The sequence below is a fragment of the Protobothrops mucrosquamatus genome, unplaced genomic scaffold (assembly GCF_001527695.2).
Source record: "Protobothrops mucrosquamatus isolate PMUCROS unplaced genomic scaffold, P.Mucros_1.0 scaffold3543, whole genome shotgun sequence".
Classification (NCBI taxonomy): domain Eukaryota; kingdom Metazoa; phylum Chordata; class Lepidosauria; order Squamata; family Viperidae; genus Protobothrops; species Protobothrops mucrosquamatus.
This window is the reverse complement of record NW_015389511.1, coordinates 128,679-142,166: the sequence shown is the minus strand read 5'-3', so window position 1 is coordinate 142,166 and position 13,488 is coordinate 128,679. Positions and strand designations below refer to the sequence as shown.

Below are 13,488 nucleotides of genomic sequence, written 5' to 3'. Positions count from 1 at the left end.
TGTTGTCACTAGTTTGATCTTTATATTTAATCTTAATCCATTTTTTTTCACTGAGCTCTTTGACTTTTAGTATTAGGGGTATACCCTCCCCTTATTGCCAGCGTAGGAAGAAAGTGTCAGGTCTATTTGTGCATCGGGTCCCAACAGATACATTTATTTCCCCTCAGATATTGGAACCAGTTGCGAGGAATTGTGTTTGTGTGTGTAATCTGTCTGCTGCTGAGTTGTCCCCATGGGACTAGCCTATGTGGATGGTGTCACACTGAGATGCTAGAACTGGTTCACACATGCCAATGAGGTGAATGATGCCATGACATATATGAGGCTTCATACCTGTGTTGCCTTTCTGATGATAAAAAAGTCAAAGTACAAAAATGGAAACAATTTGATAGTGCTACCTCCTGATTACATAGAGCAGAGGTGTGATGGCTAAGGGATTCAGTCCTTTGATAAATTAATCTCACAGAAGAAAAACAAAGGTAACCTTTAAAAAGGATAAAATATAATCCACCTTTTCAGTTTTAAGTATTGAAGTGCAAACATTCAGTATAGAAGAAGACAAATTACAGGTTACAGTCAAATAGGCTAGGTGGTTAAAAAAGGAAAATCAGAAAGAAACAACAGTACTTTGCACAAAGATGGTGCATGTCTACTATAAACTGCCCCAAATATAACATCATAATGAGACACTTCAGAAATATTATAGATTCCAAGGTGATTCTAAAGAAAATATATACTTCATGAATTTAGCCTGAGATACTTGTGAAAGGTTAGATCAAACATAAAAAATAGAACTAAAAAAACCTAGCTGAAAATCCTGCCTATGTACTTAATTTATCTATTTCTACAGAAATAGAAAACCTAAAGCACCTGGCTCTTTCCTTTAACTTTCAGAGCTATGAAAGCTTTTTAGTAATTTCTAACTTTAATTAGAGGCTGCTGGGAATGGTGGAAACTCAATTCTTCATCTGCCCTCTGTTAATGGACTTTTACTCTCTCTTGTGAGAAAAAAGACTGAGAGGCTGGAGTGACCTGACTCTGTATATGAACCAATCATGATGTGTTTGCAAGTTCAGAGACGTATAACCTTTGGTCCTTAATAAATGTATTTCTTTGTAGAACTTATATGGCTGCTCAACTTGCTTACGTAAGAGTAGATGAGACACCATAACAAATTCACAACACAGGTGCATTTTACTGGGCTCAGCTAACATCCCAACCCGGCCCTTACAGAAAGACCAGGAGGGAGAATGTTCTATAGGGCAGGAGCCATAAAAGAGAAGGCAAGGAGCCATGTTATGAGCTTTTTCAAAACCAAAAAACAAGCTAATAATGTAGAGGTGATTCAGAGAAAATGTGATTAAGACAATAAGTTATTAATCCAAAAACAACTCAAGAAAATAGAAAAAAAAAGAACTGCATATACTATGGGAACAAGATGCTTTTGTGACTACATCTATAACACCTATAAAATGTTATTATGAAAGCAAGATGGACTTTTCTATTATCACAACTGGAAATAGCAGAACAAACAGTTTCAGAGTGGATCTGTTGGTTTCAGATGATACAAGGATTTCACTGAAAATTCAAGCTGAATTATTCCTTGTGTCATGACACCATCACAGTATGTGTCTCTATCTCTTACAGAATGCTGACAACAATTAAAAGAGAAAGATGCATCACATCCCCATGTTATGTATACATATATTTCTGTATCTTGTGGGAAAGAAAAAAATTCAAGTGATGGATGGTATGAATTCTTCCCCTGAAAGATTCTGCAGTGGAAATTTGAACATTAAGATTTATATCAGATGAAACCATTCCAAGATTTCTTTTTCTTTCTTTCTTTCTTTCTTTCTTTCTTTCTTTCTTTCTTTCTTTCTTTCTTTCTTTCTTTCTTTCTTTCTTTCTTTCTTTCTTTCTTTCTTTCTTTCTTTCTTTCTTTCTTTCTTTCTTTCTTTCTTTCTTTCCTGGAACCCAGAAGACGTGCATTTGTTTTGGCATGAACTTTGAGTACAGATATTTATTAATGTAAATAAAATAAGTACAGCATGGTCATTTGGAAACTGAGGAAGGAATAACATATTAAAATGTCAAGTGGTATAAGAGTGTGTCTTTTAGGCTGGCTCTTTCTATCTCAAAAGTCTGCAGCATGCTATCATTGCCATTAGATGCTTACCAAATCGAGAGAGAAAATATAATTGTAGAAGAATGGAACAGAACATTTTTATTATAGTCACTGACCAGTTATGTCATAGTATTTACAGAGATTGAATGGAAATGCATAAAAATGTCTAAATAAATTGGAAATAATATTAAAATAAAAAATTCAGAGCAATAAAATACAAGTCATAAAGTGGTGTAATCTTAAATACTTAAGACTAGTAATACTTACTACATTAAAAGAAATTAGTTTTCAAAAGTATAAATGAAAAAAATGTATTCATATGACAGAGTAGTATAAAATGTCATAAAAGTCTAAAAGTTGCCTAATTATTTCTTTTGAGTAATAATTACTACACTATCTGTTCCTAATTGTATGAAGTCTGAAGCAGAATTTGGCAACTGTAAAAGAAGCATCATCATTATGATCTGTGAGCAGATATGCAATATAAAATTTGTCCAGTCTGTCAGGAAACTTACTCAAAAGTGGATACAGATGGTGAATTTTATCATTACGTCCACAGTACAACAACACATGAACTCAGTTTTAACTGCTTCTTCCTGAATAACAAACCCTCTCTGTAAAGTACAGTGGTACCTTAGCACTCATTGTTAATTGGTTCTGAGAGGCATGATGAGTACCAAAAATCATGGGTACCAAACAAATTTTTCCCATAAGGAATAATGTAGTGAGTCAAAAGGCAGCTGACAAGTTCTAGCTTGTGCGTTGAGTATCAAACAGATGATGAGTACCGGGACAAAAGTTTCACGTCAAAATGCATTGAGTATCAAATTCGATGAGTTTCAAAGCAGTTGAGTACCAAGATACCACTGCAGATATGTAGGTATTTTTCCACCCTGAACATTGAAGACAGTGCATTAAATGTGCCAAGCTAAATCACTATAGTGATTTGGGTGGAGTCTGGTCAGAGCCGGTTTTACTTTCATATGTGCCAATATGGCGTACTCAATAAAGTTTTGCATTAAGAGCCTGAAAAGTCTCAGAGGTGTTTGCTTGGTTGGGTTCGCTAGTTGGAACCTTGATACAATGCTATTAATCCCCACTTCCAGTCTGGGGAAGGCAGATCTGGCATATATTATGGAATTGGGTGGGAGTAGTGATTCCTCACAGTCAGTTAATATTAGCTCTTTCAGTAGCTCTTTCCTTACTTTGAGAAGAGAACGTAAAACTTTTTGTCCCAGCTAAATAGCTTTATAAACTTGCTTCTGCAAAATAACTTATGATCTGCCTGCTCATGAACCACTTACAAATTGTCCTTTTCTCATCAAAGGTTTGAGGCCAAGACCACTGGTGGTTTGCCTACTGGAATTACTTCCCCAGGCTGGAAGTGGGGATTAATAGCATTGTGTCAAGGTTCCAATTAGCGAACCTAACCAAGCAAACACCTCTGAGACTTTTCAGGCTCTTAATGCAAAACTTTATTGAGTACGCCATATTGGCACATATGAAAGTAAAACCGGCTCTGACCAGACTCCACCCAAACCACTATAGTAAAACCATGGACTTCTTCCTCCTCCCTCTGGGTCATGTCACGTTGCCAAATCAAGTTGAAAGATATTGTTGTGAGAAAGCATTCTAGACCCAGCCAGACACCTGACAATTGTCCTTGGATCCCACGTTCTGCTTCCTTCATCTTTGAAGTCTGTATTCCAAACCTCTCCCCTCCCCCCAAGCTTGTTGGCAAGTTGAGAAGCAATGTCCGTCGCACCAGCAAGACTAGGCTTCGAGACTTAACACATTGTTGATATTCTTTCCTCTGAAAGGGACTGTTGGTATACTCCACTCATATTCCCCTCAGCCAATAATAACTCTAGTCAAAAATCATGTGCAATACATAACTGAAACAAATCTTGGGAAAATCTCCCTCCAATAAATGAATCTATGGATCTGCACTAGCATGTCAGTGTTTATATAAGCTGTGGCTAGAAGACACACTCTCAAAAAGGGTAAAGCTTGAGGAAAAATTAGTTATTCATGAATATTAATTGCCTATAAAATAAGGTACCCCAATTATAAAATTAATTTCCTTATACATGCAGACCATTTGTTTCACATACAACACAAAAGAATGCACATGCATACACACTACCCCATCCTCCAGCCCTGCAGCCTTAAAGCAAAAACAGAATTACTTTTTTTGTAATGACTAAATAGGGATACATTATTATGTATATGTATATGTGTATTTATGTATATAACAGAATAACAGAGTTGGAAGGGTCCTTGAAGGTCTTCTAGTCTGACCCCTTGCTCAAGCAGGAGACCCTATACCATTTCAGACAAATGGTTGTCCTATCTCTTCTTAAAAATCTCCAGTGTTGGAGCACCCACTGTATATGTGCATGTATATATATATGTAGAATATCTGCAGTGGAAGAGCAGATGGGGAAGTAATTGTCCATCACTTTATCCTTTCCACCCATGGATTCCACTACCATTTTTTGGAGCTATCCAAAACAACAATGTAGAAGTTGTTTCCCTTCCACCAGGTTCTGTTCCTTTTTAGTGACATGTGCCCTAAAAAGCTGACTTTTCTCAAGAATAGTTGTAAGGGGGAAAACCTTCTATTTACATTTATCAAGAAAGCACGAACATTTTGTTTATTCTTTTAGATTTATATGACAGTGCATTAATGCAACCGGTATCCATTTCCTTCAAAGCAAACATCAGGGCCTTGAAGCCCTCATAATGTCACCTTCTCTGCCAGCTGTAAAAACTTATACAGTATTTCTATTTTTACATCATTCCTACTTCATTGCTTCCTTGAAATTTAAAATGGTTTAATCTTATCCCTTAACCTGATGGAGTGAGATATTTTATTTAGCAAGTAGCCATCAGCCTTCGTGGGACTAATATTGTTTAAAAAAACATTTGCCAGGAATCAGCATCTCTTAAAATAACCTAGTTTGCTTTTAGCTAAACAAAAATTATCTCTTAACTTTGTATGACACAGTAGCATTTCCAGTGCCTCATGCACAGTATATGATTCTTCTGGGTAGGTATATTAAGATATTTTGTGTATAGAACTATGTGTGCAATGCTTACACAATTTACAATATTTAACATGCATGGATTGATTGATTGATTGATTGCACATTAAACGATTGCACATTAATGCAAATGATGTCTATGAACTGTGATTAAGATGTGGCTCTTCCACATGTAATATTTTATCAGCTGGAATTGACTCTGAGCGCCTGTATTATGACACTAGAATTCTTCTTCTTCAGACAAGTCCATTAACATTCCTGCAGTCAACTTAATGATCTAAATCAGACATGTCAAACTCACGTCACGTGACGTCGTGCAATGTATCGGGACTGTTTTGCCATTGCCGGCAATGGGGTGGGCGTGGCTTCTGTGTGATGCATCCGGCCTGCGGGCCGGCAGTTTGACACCCCTGATCTAAATGGTTCCTCCCAACTCCATGGTTCTATGATGGCTCAGCTATGGTGCAGGAAGAAATACTGTGAAGGTAACTTTCAGCATTATTGGTAAAGGTGCAAAGTAGATTGATTCTGATTGATGAGAACTCTCTTGCCTCCCCCCCCCCCAGGTTCTTGGCTATTTTCCCACCCTGCTAAAGTCAAAGCTTTACACTGCTTTACATCATAAAATGAGTAGCCCTTGTTTTGGTTAAAGTGCAGGAATTGTACGGGGGGTGCGATGGCTCAATGGTTAAAGATGCTGAGCTTGTCAGCTGGAGAAACTGACAGCCTGAGTTTGAGACCAGAGTGCTGCACACTCGTTCCTTGCCCCAGCACATACCCACTTAGTAGTTCAAAAGCATGCAAATGTGAGTAGATAAATAAGTACCACTTCAGTGGGAAAGTAACAGTGTTCTGTGCATCTCTGGCATATAGCCATGCTGGTCACATGACCATAGAACATATCTTTGGACAATGTATAAGTGATGTAATATAAACCAAAGATAGTTTATTATATGTGTATCTGGGTTTTAATTCAGCTTTTTAATCCATTCTAGAAAATTGGCTTTCATTTATGCCAGGGGTGTCAAACTTAATTTAATTGAGGGCCGCATCAGCATTGCGGTTGCCCTAGGAGGGGGGGGCGGTGTGTGTGTGGCCAGGGTAGGTGCGGCTTACTGGGTGGGTGTGGATGGAGTGGGTGTGGCTTACTGGGTGGGCATGGCCAGCTCTACATCGTTCACATCAAGGGTGCCTGTGGGTGCCTGGGCAGGAGTGGGACAGATCTGAAGGTCTCTGGCAGAAGGGGGTGGGACCGGGGCAAGCGCCAAGGCATGGTGCATTTCTTCATTCCTCACAAAGGGTGACACCTCCCCAGCATGCACCCAGGGGGCGAGGCTGACAAGCAGGGGCTGGTTCCTTGCTGTTTCTAGACAGCCTTGTGGAGCTAAGACTGAATGCGTTTCAGCATAGATGCCCACCACAAAATTGTACATTGGCTCCCGGCCGGCCTGGGCCAGGGCCAAGGCAGCGGGGGCCATTCCCTCACTGTTTCCAGGATGGCTTTGCGGGCCACATGAAACCACTTCGCGGGTCGCATCCGTCCCCGGGCCTTGTGTTTGACATGTCTGATTTATGCCCTCAGCCAAGAAACAGAGAATGAGCACCATGCCCTAGAGTTGGACCTGACTGGACAGGGAACCCTTTACCTTTTTGCAGGCATTATGCTTTTTAACTGAGTGATAGTTTGTTTTTTTTTTGGGGGGGGGGGGGATTGCCTAGGAAAACAAATGCAGCCAGACAACACTGAAGGTGGAGCTGACTAGAGACCAAGTTTTGAAGTTCCTCATTATTTGACTGGAAGGACCACTGGCCTTCTTCTGAAGAGTGGCAAAGTGTTGTGAGTGATCAGTGTCTAACAAACTGTTTTCAGAACATTTCCGAAGATTTAGGGAATGAAAAAAATCTCACCAGATTGCTACCAACAAAACGTATTAGGGCTGTGCAGTGTTTGGATGCAAGAAGTGATGTGAGAAGACAATTTAATTGTCACCCTTGTTTTAACTAACCCTAAACTTTCTTCGGGAAAAGAATATATATTGAATATAAATATAATAAAAAATGTAAGAGAACTGCTCCCTGTTTTGATACATGGCTATTTTCCCACCAGTTAAATTTCAAATTTGCTCTCACTGTCTCAACCTTCTCCCTTCCAATATTCCCTTGAAGAAAGTTGCGTAAGTCCACAATGGATCATTCTGACCTAGGACTGCAATTTAAGTGTGAAATTATTTATTTTGTCATTTGTAAAGTTTTTTGAAAATCAGTTCTGTGAAAATCTGTTGACGTTTACACAGGGCATAGCAGTGGATTGTCTGAGAGCAGTTTTATGCTCATTCACTCATTTAAATATTTATAAAGTATTTCTTCTTTGACCAAAGGGCAGTGAACAAAATACAGACCTAAAAATGCAGCAGCATATTAATGAAGCTCTAAAATTAAGAAAACAATACTAAATGAACCACATAAATTATAAAGCACTCTTTCCCGAACTTCAGCAATAAAATACTAATAAACAGCAGCATAACTCCTCATTAAAATATACAGTTTCAGCTGTTTAAAATTCTGTGACTTAAGGAATTGTTGTGAAAGAAAATGCCCACTTAAGTAAAGAAACAAAGTGTTTGGGGACCAGGTGCAACAAAGTATTTTTATTTGCATCCATAACTACAATGATTACTGGGCTCCCTCACCCAAAGAATGCAGAAGAACCCTAAATCCAGCAAGGTTACAGGTTATAAAGGTAAAGATCTCACATGTCCATTCGTGTCCAACTCTAGGGGACGGTGCTCATCTCCATTTCTTAGCCAAGGGAGCCAGTGTTGTCTGAAGACATTTCCATGGTCATGTGATCAGCATAACTATACGTCAAGGCGCATGGAATGCTGTTATCTTCTCAACAAAATGGTACTTATTTATCTACTCACATTTGCATGCTTTCAAATTGCTTAAGTGGGCAGAGGTTGGGGCAAGTAACAGGTGTTCACCCCATTGCATGGTGCTCAGGTCTTGAATCCCGGCTGTCAGCTTTCCAGCTGACAAGCTCAGCGTCTTTAATCTCTGAACCATGACACACACCCCTCCTTTACAGGTTATATACCAGTGATGGCGAACCTTTTAGAGACTGAGTGCCCAAACTGCAACTCAAAACCCACTTATGCATCGTTGGGTGCCGGGTGGGTGTGGCCCATTGGATGGGTGTGGCCCATTGGATGGACATGGCTGCAGTGGTAACGGCAGACTGGGTGGGACTAAAAAGTTCAATCAATCAATTCCAACTTTGCAAGATCTTTTTTTTCCCCGCGAGAAGTTGAAATTGACTGATTGATTGAACCCTTTTTTTTTTGGTACACGGCGGCAGAGGCCTAAAGCGAAAAGGTTTTATAAAACCCAGCTGAAGGCCTAGGACTGGGGCAATGGTGCGCGTGCCCATAGAGAGGGCTCTGAGTGCCGCCTCTGGCACCCGTGCCATAGGTTCGCCACCACTGTTATATACTTTTTGAAATGGCAAGACTTACAAAAACAACGTAAGCAATTATGACATGACTTTTAATGCAGGAATATAGAATCTAATAACATAGGGTGACTTTACTGTGGGCTGATCCATGGCCTCTACATTCTGCTTTTCTAATGAGCTCCAAGCCAACCTTTCTACTGATACTAGCTTCTTCTAATACAGGGGTCTTCAAACTTGGCCCTTTTATGACTTGTGGACTTCAACTCCCAGAATTCCTCAGCCAGGCACGCTGAGTATCAGCCAAGTTTGAAGACCCCTGTTCTAATACATACATTGTCCCTTCACATCATGGAAAAGATAAAAGGGTTTTTGTTATCTGTCTTCTTCCCTTCCAGGGTCATGAGGCAGTTTAAGTGTACCTGCTCAGTCTAATATCCCTTCAGAATCATAATGTAAAAATAGAATATTATTTGTGCCCCACAGAACTAGCTGCACATCCTTAGGGGATCATTCCATAAGGTATGAGTTATTAATAAGAAACTAATTAGTAAAAATTAGTAAGAAATTTTGCTTAACAGTTTTCACCAGTTCTAATCAGAATTACTGTTATCAATACTATTTCTTCTTAAATATGGTACTTTAAATTTCAAAGAGCTGTCTGGATTTTTAATCATTGTGCTTATAAGCAGTCCAAAAAAGCCCTTCTGTTATTTTTGTTACATATTTGGGAAAACGAGGATGTGAAAAAGTGATGTAATATAAACCAAAGATAGTTTATTATATGTGTATCTGGGTTTTAATTCAGCTTTTTATCCATTCAAGAAAATTGGCTTTCATTTATGCCTTTCACCATCCTGGTGATTTCAGTTAAATCAGAATCCATTCAACAAGATGCATTTTAACTTCATTTGTGAAAGTGTATTTTATAGAATGAGAGTCTGCAGGAACAGACTTACCTGTTGTTTTGTGCACTCTGTATCTCAAGATTATTAGGATTACAATTTTAGGAAATGTCGTTTGACAGTATGGAGGCACAACATTGGAGAAGAGTATTCCTACTCCAGAGCGTATTCTACTGCTGTAGTCTCTTGAAGAGATTCTTTTGGCTCTTTAAAAATGCCTAGATATGAGATCTGCACATAAAGTATTATGTTAATTATTTAGCTGTTTAAACATTTCATTTTTTCCTACAACTCATGGAATACCCTCTGGACTTCACACCTAAGGAAGAAAATTGACATTCCAAGATATTGGAAATGAGCCAATATCTTCTCTCTGAACCAAGAGTGAACCAACCCACTCTGTGGGTTCACAAAGTGGTAAAAGAACCCTCTAGTCAAGTTTGACTTCCAGTTTCTATTGCACATCGATCCACTTTTCTTGGCCACAAGAAAAATCCCACAGTGTATTTTCCCATTTCCAATCTAATCTACACTCTGGAAATCTCTGTTGGTTTCCCATTCAAATAATAGCCACAGCCTATCTTGCTTAGCTTCTTGGATAAAACAAGGTTGGCTACATGCTGCCACCTATTGGGGCTGCTTGCATGCAACGGCCGCTTTTAAAATGGCCAAGGCAAGTGCAACACAGCACTGCTTTGCCAATAGGCACAGAGCCCATGAAGGAGTTGGAGGATTAGCTGCCTGTAGTATTCAGTTGATACTTTGTGGACCACCTTACTTTCGCTGAACCGGCTCAGGCTTCAGGCCATCTCTCATCTTCAGAAAGTGGTTATCGTCTGCCTCAGAGGGTCCATACTTCTGTCTGGGGGCACTGCCCTCAACGCTGAGCACTCCTTACAACAGGGGTCTTCAAACGTGACCCTTTTATGACCTGTGGACTTCAACTCCCAGAATTCTGGGAGTTGAAGTCCACAGGTCATAAAAGGGCCACGTTTGAAGACCCCTGCCTTACAGGATCCCCTTCTCCCCCTCCCCTTCTCCCCTCTCCCCCAGGTTTGCCGGCTTCCGATGGCTCCCTTCCACACTATAGGGTTGCCAGGTGTCCACTATTTGAGTGGACAGTCCACTTTTTTCACATTATGTTCACTATTTTTTTCCCACAAAATAGTGGACATTTTTTTTTATTCAAAAGCTTTATGATGAAATGGTACGTAATCTAAAGCTGTACGGTCTACTTTTTTTACTACTTAACCCCACACACACACACCGCTTGTCCGCTATTTTTTGGAAGCAGACCTGGCAACCCTATCCACACACTGCACTTTCCTCCGCTCCAGCTGGGTTCAGGTTTCTTCCCATCACTCCACACGTTCTCTCCACTCTTCCCTTTCTCCCAGTTGTGATTAGGATCACTATATCCCCCCCCCCGCTTTTCGTTTCCCCCCCCCCCTCTGGAAGTTCGGCAGCGCTTGCCCTTTCCTTAGTTTAATGCCACCATCTGGGGAGGGTTTTTTTCCGCGCCTTTTCTCCGCCCCCAGAGCTCCATGTGAGCCAGAGCTCCATGTGAGCGCAACGGAGAGTTTCGCCCTGCCCTCGCCTCGCTGCCATTTACGTCAGGCTCGGAGCGGTCTCGGGCTCCCGCTCTTTCTCCCTCGCTCTCGGGCTACGGAGGGTTGCAGCGGCGCCAGCCAATTCTCCGCCTCCTCGGCTCCTGCCCGCCAAAGGCAAAGAGAAGAGGCGGCTGCAGCCACGCGACGGGAGCGGATCAGCGGCGAAAGCAGCCGACACTCATGAGAAGCAGCGGTCAGCTTTGAGATCGAATCCGAGTAAGGAAGTGGTCTTGCCGGTTCGGGGGGCGTGTAAGGTGGGAGAATTGCAGTCCCGGGGAGAAGAAAGTGCTCCTGGTAGCAAGTAGAGGCTTTTTTTTTTTTTTTTTTTTAGGACTGGGGTCTAGCTAGCCCATCACCTGCGCTTGGACGGCGCCCGAGAACTCTGCTCGTAGAGCAAGAGGCAAGAGGTAGATGGGGCGGGAAAGGAAACTTGAGGTTCAGCACCACGGACAGCACTCGGCGGCTTCTGCAAGCCGGGCTCCGTCACCGATGTGAACCGACTTCCGTTCCTTTTCTTCCTTCCTGCTCCGATTAATTCTCCCTCCTTCATACATTACCTTCACCTTCCTGCTGGATTTCACACTCTATTCCTCATTCTTTTTTTTTTTTTCCTTTTTTTTCTTTTTGCCTTCGTTGCCATTCTTGCACTTCTTATGTATTTGCAGAGGCTGCAGGGAAATGGACTTTGCCTTATTTTAACCACCCCCTTTTCTTCTTTCTGGTCTTTCCCCCTTTGCAGGTGGCTTTGCTGGCTGTGGCAGAAATGAACGAAAGCCTCCCCTTGAACGAGACCGGGGCTGCGGCACCTTGGATTCAGAGCAGCAGGGGCAATTCTTCGCTGGAATTTTCCTCCAAGCTCCCTATCTTTGTCCTCAATCCTTGGGATATTATGCTCTGCATCTCCGGAACCGTTATTGCCTGTGAAAATGCCATTGTGGTGGCCATTATATTCTACACTCCCAGTCTGAGAACCCCAATGTTTGTGCTGATCGGCAGCCTGGCCACAGCAGACCTCCTGGCTGGAGTTGGCCTAATCCTTAATTTTGTATTCCAATATGTGATCCAGTCAGAAACCATCAGCCTTATTACCGTTGGTTTCCTAGTTGCCTCTTTCACTGCTTCTGTGAGTAGCTTATTAGCGATCACAGTAGATCGTTATCTTTCTCTGTACAATGCACTGACTTATTACTCTGAGAAGACTGTTTTTTGTATTCATATGATGCTAATCATCACCTGGGGGGTGTCCCTCTGCTTAGGACTATTGCCCGTCCTAGGCTGGAATTGTATGGAAGATTATTCATCATGCAGTATTGCCAGACCTTTGACCAAAAGCAATGTGACTTTGTTGTCTGCCTCCTTCTTTTTCATTTTCATCCTTATGCTCCACTTGTACATTAAAATCTGCAAAATAGTTTGCAGGCATGCACATCAAATCGCACTCCAACAGCACTTCTTAACCGCATCTCACTATGTTGCAACCAAAAAAGGAGTCTCTACGCTCGCTATTATCCTTGGAACCTTTGGGGCCAGTTGGTTACCTTTTGCTATCTACTGTGTCATTGGAGATTCAAACTACCCTGCGGTGTACACTTATGCCACCCTTTTACCTGCTACCTACAACTCCATGATCAATCCCATAATTTATGCCTACAGAAACCAAGAAATTCAGAGGTCCATGTGGGTTCTCTTCTGTGGCTGTTTTCAATCCAAAGTGTCCTTTCGTTCAAGATCCCCCAGTGATGTTTAAGTGACTTCTCCCTCTGTGTAGGTTTGCACAAAGTGACAATTTTCAACTTTTGTGAATTACAGTGCCTGGTATGAACCAGATCCATGTTGTGAAATTGTTTTGGGGGGAGATGTTTAAACAGTAGCACTTTATGTATGTGTATTCTTGAGAATGTGACAGGTCTGGAGTTTCTGATTATGTGAAACTAAACTAAAAACAAACAAACAAACAAACAAACCATGAATGTATACAAGATTGTACATTGTATTTGTGAAGTGAAGGCATTCCAAGACTACGTAATTATAGCACTTTATTTTTAGCTGCTGAACTGCCAAAACAGTATTGCCATTTTCAAAGGGCAAAGAGAGAATGAAAATGTGAAATGTTGTCTAGTTTGGGATGTGAGTGATAATATATTTTGCTGCACAGTATTGATAAATTATGACATTTTGTATACAAATAAACAAATTCATTACATTTTTTCTTCTGTGTTGAACTGTTTTAATGGCTTTAGAAACACGATCAAGGTTTCGCACTGACTCACCTTTATTTACAAGAAATATTCATCGGGTACCTTCACATAAATTCTTTACAAAGAGAAATCATTTCATAAAACAAGAA

General features: G+C 40.9%; 1 protein-coding gene across 1 annotated transcript; it reads left to right on the top strand.

The window, feature by feature from the left end:
* The first annotated feature begins 11,788 nt into the window (after window positions 1-11,788).
* GPR6 (G protein-coupled receptor 6) lies at window positions 11,789-12,906 on the top strand. The gene has a single exon (XM_015827180.1). It carries the CDS (start codon window positions 11,905-11,907, stop codon window positions 12,886-12,888), a length of 984 nt encoding a protein of 327 aa, XP_015682666.1. The 5' UTR covers window positions 11,789-11,904; the 3' UTR covers window positions 12,889-12,906.
* The last annotated feature ends 582 nt before the right edge of the window (window positions 12,907-13,488 follow it).

Bases quoted from the DNA above. Each gene is read 5' to 3' on its own strand.
- GPR6 (XM_015827180.1), top strand. From the start codon at position 11,905: ATGAACGAAAGCCTCCCCTTGAACGAGACCGGGGCTGCGGCACCTTGG.